The sequence below is a fragment of the Macaca thibetana genome, chromosome 18 (assembly GCF_024542745.1).
Source record: "Macaca thibetana thibetana isolate TM-01 chromosome 18, ASM2454274v1, whole genome shotgun sequence".
Classification (NCBI taxonomy): Eukaryota; Metazoa; Chordata; class Mammalia; order Primates; family Cercopithecidae; genus Macaca; species Macaca thibetana.
Genome location: NC_065595.1, coordinates 68,478,613 through 68,491,962, shown reverse-complemented (window position 1 = coordinate 68,491,962; position 13,350 = coordinate 68,478,613). Strand labels below are relative to the sequence as shown.

General features: G+C 38.2%; 1 protein-coding gene across 13 annotated transcripts in view; it reads right to left on the bottom strand.

The window, feature by feature from the left end:
* ANKRD12 (ankyrin repeat domain 12) overlaps positions 1-13,350 on the bottom strand; it is a 135,357-nt gene that overhangs the window by 34,507 nt on the left and 87,500 nt on the right. Inside the window, exon 2 of one of the 13 annotated variants that reach the window (XM_050767347.1) lies at positions 3,756-3,835. The exons of 11 other annotated variants lie outside the window; for them this stretch is intronic. In XM_050767347.1, coding sequence (XP_050623304.1) covers positions 3,756-3,819 — 64 coding nt within the window. In that variant the 5' untranslated portion in view covers positions 3,820-3,835. Of the gene's footprint in view, positions 1-3,755; positions 3,836-7,451; positions 7,667-13,350 lie in introns of those variants that run through there. One more of the 13 variants, XM_050767348.1, reaches the window with a different exon arrangement.

Genomic DNA, 13,350 nt, shown 5'->3' with positions numbered 1-13,350 from the left:
CAAAAGAAAAGTAGTCACAAACATCTGTTCAGAGATAAGTATGCCAGAAAAGAACTTATTTTCGTTGTATTACTATAGTATTACATACTGGTAAGAGAATTACAGTTAGGACTTTAAGTGTGAGATGGGGAAGGAAGAGAATATAATCAATAGCTGAAAATACCTGTCTAAAAGCAAAATCTACATACAAAATAAAATCAAGTACCTAAGTCTAAAAGCAAAATCTACATACAAAATAAAATCAAGTACCACAGCACTCTATGTACTCCCCTCAATCATACAATGCCTTTCTACTAAATTGTAACACAGAATCTGATTCTATAATTAATCAAGAATTTTTCCTCTGAAAATAAGACTTGTATCACTACAAAAATTTTGATGTCGCTAAAGGAAACTGACAAAATTACCCAGTCTCAGCTCTTCCATCATAAATATATACATTACATGAAGGTCCTTTTAACCCATGGCTAGACAAAACATTTTTCTGCAGACAGGATGAGATCACTAAAGCTGAACTCATTTTTTTTGTATGCATATATGATATTTTTAAGCCAAAGGTATTTTTTAGTGTTCTGCCCAAGTGTACCCTTTACGCAGAGTTTTAGTCTTAAATATTCAGCAATATCTCACTACTATAATTATGTGACAGACTCACTTTAAGTTGATAGGCACTGATAGAAATTCAGTTTCTAAGGAAAACACATCGCTAATATTTTAAACAAAAAAACTATTAGCTTTGGTATCTGCAATAAATAACTACATTTTTTGGGCAAATACATTTGAAATTTGTCTACTATATTTACATGAACTTCAAAGAAAGATATTTAATAGTCTTATGTACCATAAAGTTTAAAGACTTACATTAATTTGCAGCCATCCAGAAAACACTGCAGCTGCAAGCACAATTTGCCATTTATTTTTCTGGTATGTCTGTGTGTGTGCGCGCGTGTGTATGTACACATATATATGTGTGCAAGTCAAAGATGTTTCGATTTATAGACACTGCTAAAAGTGATTTCTTACAGTGTATGTTAATTTACGTACTCGCAATTTCTTTCCTTTTTTCCTCTGCGTAACACTGACATATATTTTTCTTTTGGGGGAAAAAAAAATCTACCTGGAATTTAAAACTCTTAGGCTTTGGAGCTAGCCTGATATAATTCATTTACATTTGTATGTGTTCCGTTCGCTTAAGACAGAGGCAGAAGTTGGTGATATATACATTTAAAAAGTTTAAAAAACTAAGATTCAGAAATCTGTGTGTAAAGCACACCACATACGTTACAAAGCAGAGCAGGAAAAATAAAGCATGCAAAACACTTTAAGTGTTCATTAAAGAATACCTCATTGCCTATCATGCTCTATGCTCAGCCCTCTGCACATAATAGATACTTAAGTGCCTAATTTTTCTAAGCACTCGTATCACAGGGATACGAGATAAAGGTGCTGAACACCAAACACGATGCTTGCTGCTATTCAACAGCCTCAGAAATAGGCTTAATCAGGGAGGTAGCTAATAGTCCTGGTTAAATAAAACAAGGTTCTTGGTTTACAAATGGATTGCAATTTTTTGTATGAAGCCTGAATTATTACCTAACACATACACTGGAAGCTACTAAGACGTCATTTAGAAAGGACAAAAATAAAATACTATTTACATTTTAACTACATGTGAAATGAAAAATCTTGTATTCTAGGTATACTAATATGTAAACTACTCTATAAAATGCTCTATGAAGTCTAGATTCCCAATGATCAAATTTGTTGATATATGTATTTGGACATACTAAAAACACCCAATGTAACCTCTTCTTGTAGTCTTTATGCTTCTAGGTTAAAAAAATTTACTTTAAAACTTCCTAAGCTGGCGCTTCTCCCGATTTATGGTTAACTGTTAACATCATATAATCCATTTGATAAAAAATTCTGGTATATTTTGACTTAAATAATTGGGTTTTTTTTTTTATCTCTTGATTTATTAACTATTAAAACTCCATGTAAGTATGTACCAATAGTTGTATTTTCATAGTTCCTGAAATATAAAACTGACGAAATAAGTTGTACAAATTACGACAATATATTTATAATAGTACAATTTACTGTTATAACACTGAGAAAAGTAGGCTTCAAAGGCCTGGTCATTTTTTTTTTTTAATTTTATGACACAGAAATGCACTCAGTAAACCAATGGGTAACAACATATTACTATAATTTCCAATCTCCTAATCTGTCTTCAGTAAGCTCGAAAAGTAGCTTGTCTATTTATTAATGAAGCATTTTCTTGATTAAGTTGAAGTATGCAAGTGAGGAACATTTATAGGAGCCGCTTAATAAACAAAACCAGTTTAGACAAAGTAAGGTAGAAAATGGTGACTAGCTCTTTTGACAGTGACTGGCATTTTAAACTTTGTTCATCAGACACTCTAAGTAATAAAACCAGTGTCTGGCAGAGTTGTTAACAAAATCTCTACTGGCAATTAATGAGTGTCAGAAAGTATGCGGGAGGGGTGTTATGTGACATAAGTTACCCACTTCTCCATTTCCACGATTATGGTTTATGAGCAAGATCTGGTTCTCTGAATATGACTGAGTTCTCGCACAGTAGCAAGAAGCAATCATTTGTAGCAAACACTATTGCTGGATAGAATTTCTATACAGGAAGGTAACATGTACTTAAACTAAGGGAAAACGGCAGAAGTTAGGGGAAAAATGACTAAATAATTGGCCGGGCGTGGTGGCTGATGCCTGTAATCCCAGCACTGTGGGAGGCCGAGATGGGCGGATCACGAGGTCAGGAGATCGAGACCATCCTGGCTAACACGGTGAAACTCCGTCTCTACTAAAAAATACAAAAAAGTAGCCGGGCGAGGTGGCGGGCGCCTGTAGTCCCAGCTACTAGGGAGGCTGAGGCAGGAGAATGGCATAAACCCTGGAGGTGGAGCTTGCAGTGAGCTGAGATCTGGCCACTGCACTCCAGCCTGGGCGACAGAGCGAGACTCCGTCTCAAAAAAAAAAAAAGACTAAATAATTATGTACATCTAAAAGTGCCAAACATTTATACACAAATAAGCTGTATTAACCAGGACATGTATTCCTGCAACAATATCATAAATGTCTGATATACATGATATAAAACTACTACTCAAAGTGTGGTTCATAAACATAGGCCAATCTGCAAATTATTACTGACCCATCATAAAATAAGGAGCTGGTACCAAACATGGAAATCAATTATGTCACTAAGCACACTGCTTATTTTAGTGGACATTTTTTCCATAGTATTTTTTCCTTTCTAATGAAGGAAGCAATGCACTGACTGACATTCTGGCACAGGCTCCTTATCTTGAGGGCTGGTAACAAACAGTTAATGGAAAGGCTACTCTGAGTAGCACTGGCATAAAGCGCAATGACTAATGGAATAAACCGCATTTAGAATGCTACATACATGACACCCTCTTAGTTACTCCAAATTTATTAAGTTCTGAAATTCATAATTTTGGTTATTCTTTAACTTTCAACACTTAAAGTGTATCTGTCACATAGATGATGTGCTGTATTAGATTATGCTACTCGGCTTCATATATACAAACATCTATGGGCACTTATATGATTATACCCTCATATGTTCTGAATTTAGATTGGATGAAGTTTGGTACAGTTAAATCTAATAAGGACCTCATGTAAATTAAGTAATAAATTTTGGGTATTTTCATCAGTCTTTTTCAGCAACTCCAAAATCTTTATATGATACTTACTGATGATTTTTGTATCATTCCTTGAGGGACTTTGACCAAGCAATAATTCAGGCACATTCACCATGTGGAAAATAAATATTCTGAAAAATCAATATATAGCTGATGAACACATGAAACAATCAAGATCAGTGAAAATCAAAAAGGTTCTAGAAGGTGTGTTCTGCACTAATTAAACATGTAAGTTCAAATAAAATACCTCCCTTCTTCCGTGGGAAAATTTGTTGCAGCACTTCTTTCTAAAAGCAAGTTTATAACAAAGCTGCTTTTCATAGCTACAATCTTCAGAAGTGACAGCAATTAAAAGAATTAGCTGATTTTTGGGATTTCTTAATATCCAGAGGGCAGCCAAATATATAATATTTAGAATAGCATAACAGTTAACATACCATATAAACATTTTTTACCTTTAAAATCTTATTTTCTTTCCTTGGAGACAGGGTCTCACTCTGTGTCGAGGTTGGAGTACAGTGGTGCAAACACAGCTCATGGCAGCCTTGACCTCCCAGGCTCAAGTGAACCTCCTACCTCAGCTCCATCCCGAACAGCTGGGACTCCAGGTGTGTGCCACCATGCCTGGCTAATTTTTTATTTTCTGTAAAAATGGGGTTTCACCACGTTGCCTGGGATGGTCTTGAACTCTTGGACTCAAGCGATTCATCCATCTTGGCCTCCCAAAGTGTTGGGATTACAGGCGTGAGCCACTGCATGCACCCAGTCTTAACATATTACTCTTACTTTCTCACGGAAGTTAATGCAATTCCAGCTATTATAATCTTTATTCCAGTTTAGATTGGACGAAAACGTTCAAAGGACTCTTGGCTTTTAGCGGGAAGATGGATTTACAAATATTTTGAAAGCTGAAATTGACAGGAGTTACTGGATTATGTTTTCTCCATTTTCTTAATCAGCTGTATCCTCAGTACTTAAGCAATGCCTAACCTATAATGAGTGCTCAAAAACAGATGTTGAGTAATTGAAAGAAGGAAAAGGAAGGAGTTTAGATGACTCTCGAGTGTATGACTTATATGTGCAGATGAATGACGTTACACTAATTAAGTGAGAAAAAAACACGAAGAGGAGTGTAATGGTGGGGGTATGCTGATTTTTGAGATTTAGCTGAGGAAATCCAGGTGGAAATATTCAGAGAGCCGCCAAATATGTAAGTTTGAAGCTTAAGAGAAATGTCTGAGACAGATGTATTTGCAAATCATTATATAAATGGCAGTAAAAACTCTAAGTGTGGGTGAAATTTATTTGAGAGAGTATGCACCATGAGAAGAGGGGTCCAGAAAGTAAAAATCTTGGGAAAACCAACACAGGGGTATTATGGAAAGGAAATGAGGATGCTATGAAGACCAGGAAAACCAACACAGGGGTGTTATGGAAAGGAAATGAGGAAGCTATGAAGACCAGAATCTAGGAGGAAACTGAGAAGGAAGAGTCTGGGGAGCTGGATGAAAGCCAAGTTTGTCCCAGGAACCAAGGCAAGAGAATTTTAGGAAGAATATGGTCAACGATGTCAAATTCTATGGAGAATTTCAAAGGATAAGGACTGAAATATGACTGTGGGATCTGGCAGTGACAGCAAGTGCAATCTCAGTAAAACTAGGTTCCATGCAGGAGAGTCAGTCAGTCTACAATGTACCTTAAAAAGCTTAGTTGTAAAGGGAAGGGCATAAATGATTAAACAGCGATGCAGGGCAGAAGATGATTTTGCTGAGTCTTGTAAATATATGTGTAAAAAAATTATCAATGATTGTGTTCGACTGTACTTCGACCCTTCTATCCATCCAAATCATCATCTCCTCTGCCACTAGCTCCCTAAGACATGTCTCCTTAATGGCCTGGTACACACCCTTCCAGATTTTGCTCCATGCTAATAAAATTTTACACAAACATATGTACATAAACATACATACAGATTTTAAAAACAATTCATCTTACAAAAATGAGACATAACTGTTCTTGATTTTTTGAACTCAACAATACTTTATAAAAATGTCTTCAAGTAACCTTACAACTCCAAGCACGGCACTGACATGTTTTTTTCATGGTTGTGCCATAGTTTATGGTGAGGCTATACACTGATTTAATCAACCAATCCCTTAGTGATGGCTATTATGTTTTGCCCCTAAAAAGAATGTTATAACAAACATAAGATACTCCCACAAGTCTGACTGCTAGATCATGAAGCCTAAGTATTTTTAAGAGCATTTTTGTGATGGTAAATTTTTTACTTACACAAAAGTGAACAGAATGTTATAGAGACAATTTGTCTCAGCTCCACTGACCATCAATCTTTGACCAGTTCACACCTCCATTCGCCCCATCCCTGTATCATTTTGAAGATCTTGTTCATATCCTATCATTTCATTGATAGATATGTCAAGTATGTATCCCTAGGACTCCTGAGTTTTGTTAGCTGCTGTTAGACTCTTTTTCTAAAAGATGGTAAAATTTACATAACCTCCATTTTTACCCCTTTCCTTATTAGGTAACCATTTTATAAGTTGTTGGTTTATTCTCTCATTATTTCTTTTTTAAAAATGTGTAAGAAAATATATGTATTTATAGGCTTTTAAAATCTTTAAATGTTTGCAATTATCCTTTTACCCTGACAGATGAGTAATATCTCAGCCAGGGACAGGATTCTTATGTTGCAGTTCTTTTCTCTCAGTAGTCTATCTTCCACTATTGCAAATCTGAAGTTCAGTGCCAACCTGACAGTATTTCTTTGCCCATAACTTGTCACTTCACAGCTAAAGAATTTGGCCAATGTATGTCAAGGGGTATGTATGTGTGTTTTCACCAAATCAATCTGAAGTCCACTGAACTTCAAAACTGATAGGCTTTTCCGGCTCAGAAAAATTTTCTTCTATTATTTGCATAAATATTATCTATCTTCCATCTGTTTTTCTCCTTTTTAAATTCCTATAAATATTATTCCCATTAGCTCTGTTATGTCTCCTGAATCTGTTCCTTAAGTCTTTTACCTTTTCTTTCATGATTCTCTTCCTATTTTTGCTCTACATTGTGAAGATTTATCTTACTTTATTTTTCCAGTCTAATAATAGAAGTCTCCAGTTGAATAATTTGAAGTCTCCACAGTGACCATCCCCCGTTTCATTGAGTTTTAAGCTCAGAAAAGTATTTTTATGCTGTACTTGAATTTTCTTAAGTGCCCATTTTTGTTGTTGTTTAAGCTGTTTCCTCTAGTAGTTTCACTTTGGTGGGTTAACATTCTGTTTGTTCAATTTTATCATTCTCTCACTTTTCTAGGCAATCTTGGAGGGTTGGTAAGCTCGTTTATTTTTACTGGATAGTGAAGAGGTGAAAATAGATATTAAAAGCAAAGTTGCCACCTTCACCATTTTTTCTATAGTTTTAGCTCCATTCATTATTTCCTTTAAATATCGATGTCAATCCTTTACCACTGCTATCTTTTTCTTCTTCATTCCCCACTTCCCCTGTCTCCTCTTCCTAAATTAGTTCCACTTTTGGACGGGTAGATAGTTTAGTGGAAGCCGTAATTGTTTCCTAAGCTAAACAAAAGAACTATCACTATTGCTGGTCTCTTCTCAAAAGCGTGGAAAACGTATCAGGCTTTTCCCTTAACATATAATCAAAAATTTCTCAGTACTAAAAAAAAAAAAAGGTCCCTCAATATCTAGATATTATATATGCCATTTATCTTACCTGAGTTTTCTATAAGATTTTCCCAGAGAAGAATAAATCAACTATTAAACACATACTTCTCAGTCTTGCCCATTAAAAGTCTGATGTGCCTTTTAAATCATTTTTATTTTTTTCTACATGGTCTTCTTCTGTTTCTTTTCCACACAAAATATCTGTTAAAGAACCAAGGCTGTTTGGCCTTCTCACAATCTGGAATTTGCTGATTGCATACTCTTGGTATAGTTCAACTTGCTCCGCTGAACTTGGCATTTCCTGCAAATTGGTAGCTGGATCCTAAGGATGAAGAGACTAAGGTTTGACCCCTTTGATAAGGCTATAGCAGGAGTACAGTATATTCTTTCATCAGGTGTGCAAGAATATAGTATATTCTTTTTCTCTTTAGTGTTAGCAAGTGTTGATATTCAATGCTTAGATATATTAACTATGGCAAAATAGTCATATTTTAACTTTTTTCTTTTTAGCTGGATTAATATTACAAAGATACTTCTCCTTACCTGTGACGAAATTATCCACTGACAGAGTTCATATAACGAAGGCAAGATAAAGGAATTTTTTCTCCTCCTATTCCACTTTTGTTTTCGTTAACAGACATGATCTTTCTATGTTGCCCAGGTTGGCCTCAAGGGATCTTCCCACCTCAGTATCCTAAGTAACTAAGACTTCAGTTATGCATTATTAGGCCTAGCTATTGGCCTGTTTTTTAAGATGACAAACTGGTTCTCTATCACCTTCTTGTGATGATGAATTAATTTTTAACTTATCATAAAGAACTAAGCAAGATGGCAGACTAGAGATGGCAGACACCCACCCTCTCCAGAGTGAGCTAAAATTACAAATAGGTAATCATATCTTGAATAGGTTATCTAGGAAGAGAACATTAAAGTCCAACAGAGAAGTCACAGGAAACACTTGAGGCAGAGAAGGGGAAGGAACCAAGCAGCCTACTTGTCTGAGATCTGCTGGTGGCCATGAGGGGCTCAATATTGGGGCAGGGGAAAGAGTACGTGAGAACTTTAGTAGTCCACAACCCCATCACAAACTGCTGCAATCTCAACCACAGGAGAGCTCCTCTACCCACACCAACCCTGAAACTAATGTGGGCAGTGATTTGGAGACCCTGCACAAGCACTGCACCAGACAGGGAACTTGCACTGGGTCACTACCCCATCTCCCTGCCCCTGGTACCTAAGCAGCTGGAGTTGGGCACCACCGCGAGAGCCCAGCTATCATGGGACTTCATCATGTGCTGGGAACCATAGCCCCCGTATCTCCACATCCCAGGAGCTTCCATTGACACTCCCCCAGTCTCTACCCAGAGGGCTAGAGTGGCACAGTGCTGGCTGGACCCAAAGATGCTATGGGGTTTCTGGTACTCTAACTCAATAGAGTATTCTCCAGGGAAATAATAATGCACTGTACCAAAAGGGAAGCCCGTGGGACAAAGGAAACTAAAGCACCAGCTTTCTAGAGCCCAGAGCTCCCTGCATACGGCTGTGAAAAGTGACCCCACCACCAGCAGTGGCACAAACTCTATGCTCAGCCTTGTGGGAGTGAGACCCCCCACCTCCTACTAGTGGAGCAGCTTCTGTGCCTGGGCTCACATGTAGAGTGGGACCCCTTCTCCCACTCCAAACACCAATGCAGGCACAGCTGCTGCTGCTACCACTGGATGTTGGGGGGAGCGAAACAGAGAGCTGCCTGTCTAGGCCTGTGAGTGGTGATTGTGCCCCTACTGGTGGCATGGCCTTTGTGCTGGGGCTTGTGTACGAAGGCTGTATTCCCTTCTCCATTCTGTGCAGCTCTGCTGAAGAGAGTGAGAGAGCCTGAGAGTTGTGTCTGGGGCTGTGCGGTGACCCTGCACCACAGCCATTGCCAACACCAGCATTCACTACTTAGAATCCAGGGGATCATCCCACCACTGGCACTGCCCATACCACACTGGGACCTGAGAACCTGCTCACCTGCCCAGCCCACTGTGCCGTTACCGGCATCTAAGCAAGCTACCTGGACGTCTAAGAACTGACCCACCTGGTCCTGCTAACACCAGTGCCAGAATATGCTAGGCTGGGGCTCAGAATAAGCCATGTTCAGCCCACCACTGCCACCACTGGGGCCAAAGACTGGCCCACCCGACATGTCTGTCCCTAGCAAAACTTCACCATAAACTCCACTAAGTGCACCCTAAACTACCAAGGAAATCACAGACACCAATAACACTGTTTACAGCCAAAGAAAATCATACAGAGTACACTGCACTATCATACGCACTCCGAACCAAAGCCAAAGGGCCCTATCAAACTAACACCATTGACACATCCTTGGGAAGAAGCTCTCCCCTATGAAAGCAAGTTCGAAAAGCTGGAAGAAGTACTATTACACCAGATACACAGGTATGAATGCAGGACACAGGAAATATGAAAAAAGAAGGAAACATGTAATTCCCGATCAACAGATCCCAATCAAAAAGAAATTCAAGAAATCCTGGGGGGGAAATTTCAAAACCATGATACGAAGCAATCTCAGTGAGATATAAGAGAATTCCAAAGATAATACAAAGAAATCAGAAAAGCCATTCAAGAGAAGAATGAGAAACTTACCAGAAAGAGATCATAAAAAAGAACCAAACAAAAATTCTGGAACTGAAGAATTCCTTGAATGAAATACAAAATACACTAAAAAACTTCAACAACAGACTAGACCCAGCAGAAGAAACAATCTCAGAACTTGAAAACAGGTCTTGGCCAGGCACGGTGGCTCATACCTGTAATCCCAGCACTTTGGGAGGCCGAGGTGGATGGATCACTTGAGGCCAGAAGTTTGAGACCAGCCTGGTCAACATGGTGAAACCCCCGTCTCTTATAAAAATGCAAGAAAGTATCCAGGTGTGGTGGTGCACACCAGTAATCCCAGCTACTTGGGAGGCTGAGGCACAAGAATTGCCTGGACCTGGGAGGCAGAGGTTGCAGTGAGCTGAGATCACACCACTGCACCCCAACCTGGGCAACAGAGCCAGATTCTGTCTCAAACAACAACAACAAAAAATTAGGTCTTTTGAAACAACCCAGACAAAAATAAAGAAAGAAACAAAAAAAAGAATGAACAAAGTCTTTGTGATATATGGGATACTATAAGCAATCAAATATATGAATTACTGGTATCTCTAAAGGTGAGGTGAGAACAAAAGGGATGAAAAACCTATTTATCAAAATAGCAGATGAAAACTTCCCAAGTCTAGCAAGAGATTCAGACATCCAGATGCAGGAGGCCCAGTGATCCCCAATGCAAAAAGGTTTCCACACCACAGTATAGTCCAACTGTCTAAAGTCAGTAACAAAGAGAAAATTCTAAAACACTAAGAGAAAAGTATCCAGTCACCTACAGAGAGGCCTCCCTGCACCACCGTGAGACTAACAGCAGACTTCTCAGCAGAAACCTTATAGGCCAGGATATAATAGGAAAATAAGTACTGAAAGAAAGAAACTGTCACTCAAAGATACTACATCCAACAAAATTATCCTTCATAAACGAAGGAGAAATAGAATCTTCCCCAGACAAGTAAATACTGAGAATTCATCACCACTAGACCTGCCTTACCAGAGATGCTCAAGGGAGTCCTAAACCTGGCAGTGAAAGAACAACAGTTACTACCATGAAAACACCTGAAAATATAAAACTCACTGGTAAAGTAAATACACAAATGAGGAAGAGAAAATAATCAAATGGTAGTACCACAGAAAATCAGCAAACAATAAGGACAACCAAGACAAAAAGGAACAAAGAATAATACACAAAATAACCTGAAAACAACAATACAACAGAAACAAAACTTCACATATCAATAAAACTGAATGTAAATGGGTTAAATTCTCCACTTAATAGATACAGACTGGCTGAATGGCTAAAAAAACATGATCCAACTATATGTTGCCTATAAGAAATGCATTTTACCTGTGAGGACACATATAGATTGAAAATAAGGGGATGGAAAAAGATATTCCATGCATATGGAAACCAAAAGCAAGCAAGAGTAGTTATAATTATATTGGATAAAAAATATATATATTTTTTGAGATGGAGTCTTGCTCTGTTACCCAGGCTGGAGTGCAGTGGCACAATCTTGGCTCACTGCAACCTCCGCCTCCCAGGTTTGCACTATCCTCCTGCCTCAGCCTCCCGAGTAGCTGGGACTACAGGCGCCTCCCGCCACGCCAGGCTAATTTTTTGTATTTTTAGTAGAGATGGGGTTTCACCGTGTTAGCCAGGATGGTTTTGATCTCCTGACCTTGGGATCCACCCACCTGGGCCTTCCAAAGTGCTGGGATTACAGGCTTGAGCCACTACGCCCAGCTCGGATAAAATATCTTTAAGTATAAAAAAGTTTAAAAAAAGACAAAGAAAGTAATCATATAATGATAAAGAAATCATTACAGCAAGATAATATAACAATTCAAAATAATATACGCACCCAACACTGCAGTACCCAGATTTACAAAGCAAATACTCCTAGATACAAAGAAAGACTCCAACACAGTAGTAGTGGGGGACTTCAACACACCACTCTCAGTATTAGACAGATCATCTAGATAGAAAATAAACACTGGACTTACAATGGACTTCAGACGAAAGGACCTAACAGACACTTTCAGAACGTTTTATCCAACAACTGTAGAACATACATTCTCATCAGCACATGGAACATATATATGACTGACCATGTTAGGCCACAAAACAAGTCTCAACAAATTTTTAAAACTTGAAATCACACTGTATTCCACAATGGAATAAAACTAGAAATCAATACCAAGAGGAACTTTGGACACTACACAAATACACAAAAATTTAAAAATATGCTCATGAACGACCACTAGATCAATGAAGAAATTAGATGGAAATAAAAAAAATTCTTGAAACAAATGAAAGCAGAGGCTGGGCACGGTGGCTCATGCCTGTAATCCTAGCACTTTGTGAGGCCGAAGCAGGCTGATAACTTGAGGTCAGGAGTTCAAGACCATTCTGGCCAACATAGTGAAACCTCGTCTCCACTAAAATAAAAAAAAAATACAAAAATTAGCCAGGTGTGGAGGCACACATCTGTAGTCCCAGCTGCTTGGGAGGCTGAGGCAGAAGAATCTCTTGAGCCTGGGAGGCAATGGTTGCAATGAGCCGAGATCGTGCCACTGCACTCAAGCCTAGGCAACAGAGCTAGACTCTGTCTTGAAGAAAAAAAAAAAAAAAAAAGAAGAAGAAAGTAGAAACACAACATACCAAAACCTGGGGACACAGGAAAAGCAATGCTAAAAAAAGAGGTTTATAGCAATAAACACAAATAAATATTTCAAATAAACACTCTAGTGATACACACCTCAAGGTACTAAAAAAAGCAAACACAAACTAAACCTCAAGCTAGCAGAAGAAATAATAAAGACCACAGCAGAACTAAACAAAATACAGAGACTTTAAAAAATGCAAAGGATCTATGGAATGAAAAATCAGTTCTCTGAAAAGATAAACTGCTAACTACACTAACCAAGAAGAGAGGAGATCCAAACAAAATCAGAAATAAAAAAGGGATATTACAACTGATATCACAGAAATACCAAAAATCACCAGAGACTATTATGAACTAAACACAACGAACTGAAAAACCTAGAGGAAACGGATACAGTCCTGGAAATATACAACCTGCCAAAATCAAACCAGAAAGTAATAGAAAATCTCAACAGACCAATTCAGTAATAAAAAGTCTCCTAACAAAGAAAAGCTGGGGACCAGATGGACTCACTGCAGAATTCTACCAAAGAATTACTACAAAGAAGTACAAAGAATTACCAATTAGTACAAAGAAGAACTAACACCAATCCTCCTGCAACTATTCCAAAAAACTGAAGAGGAGGGGATT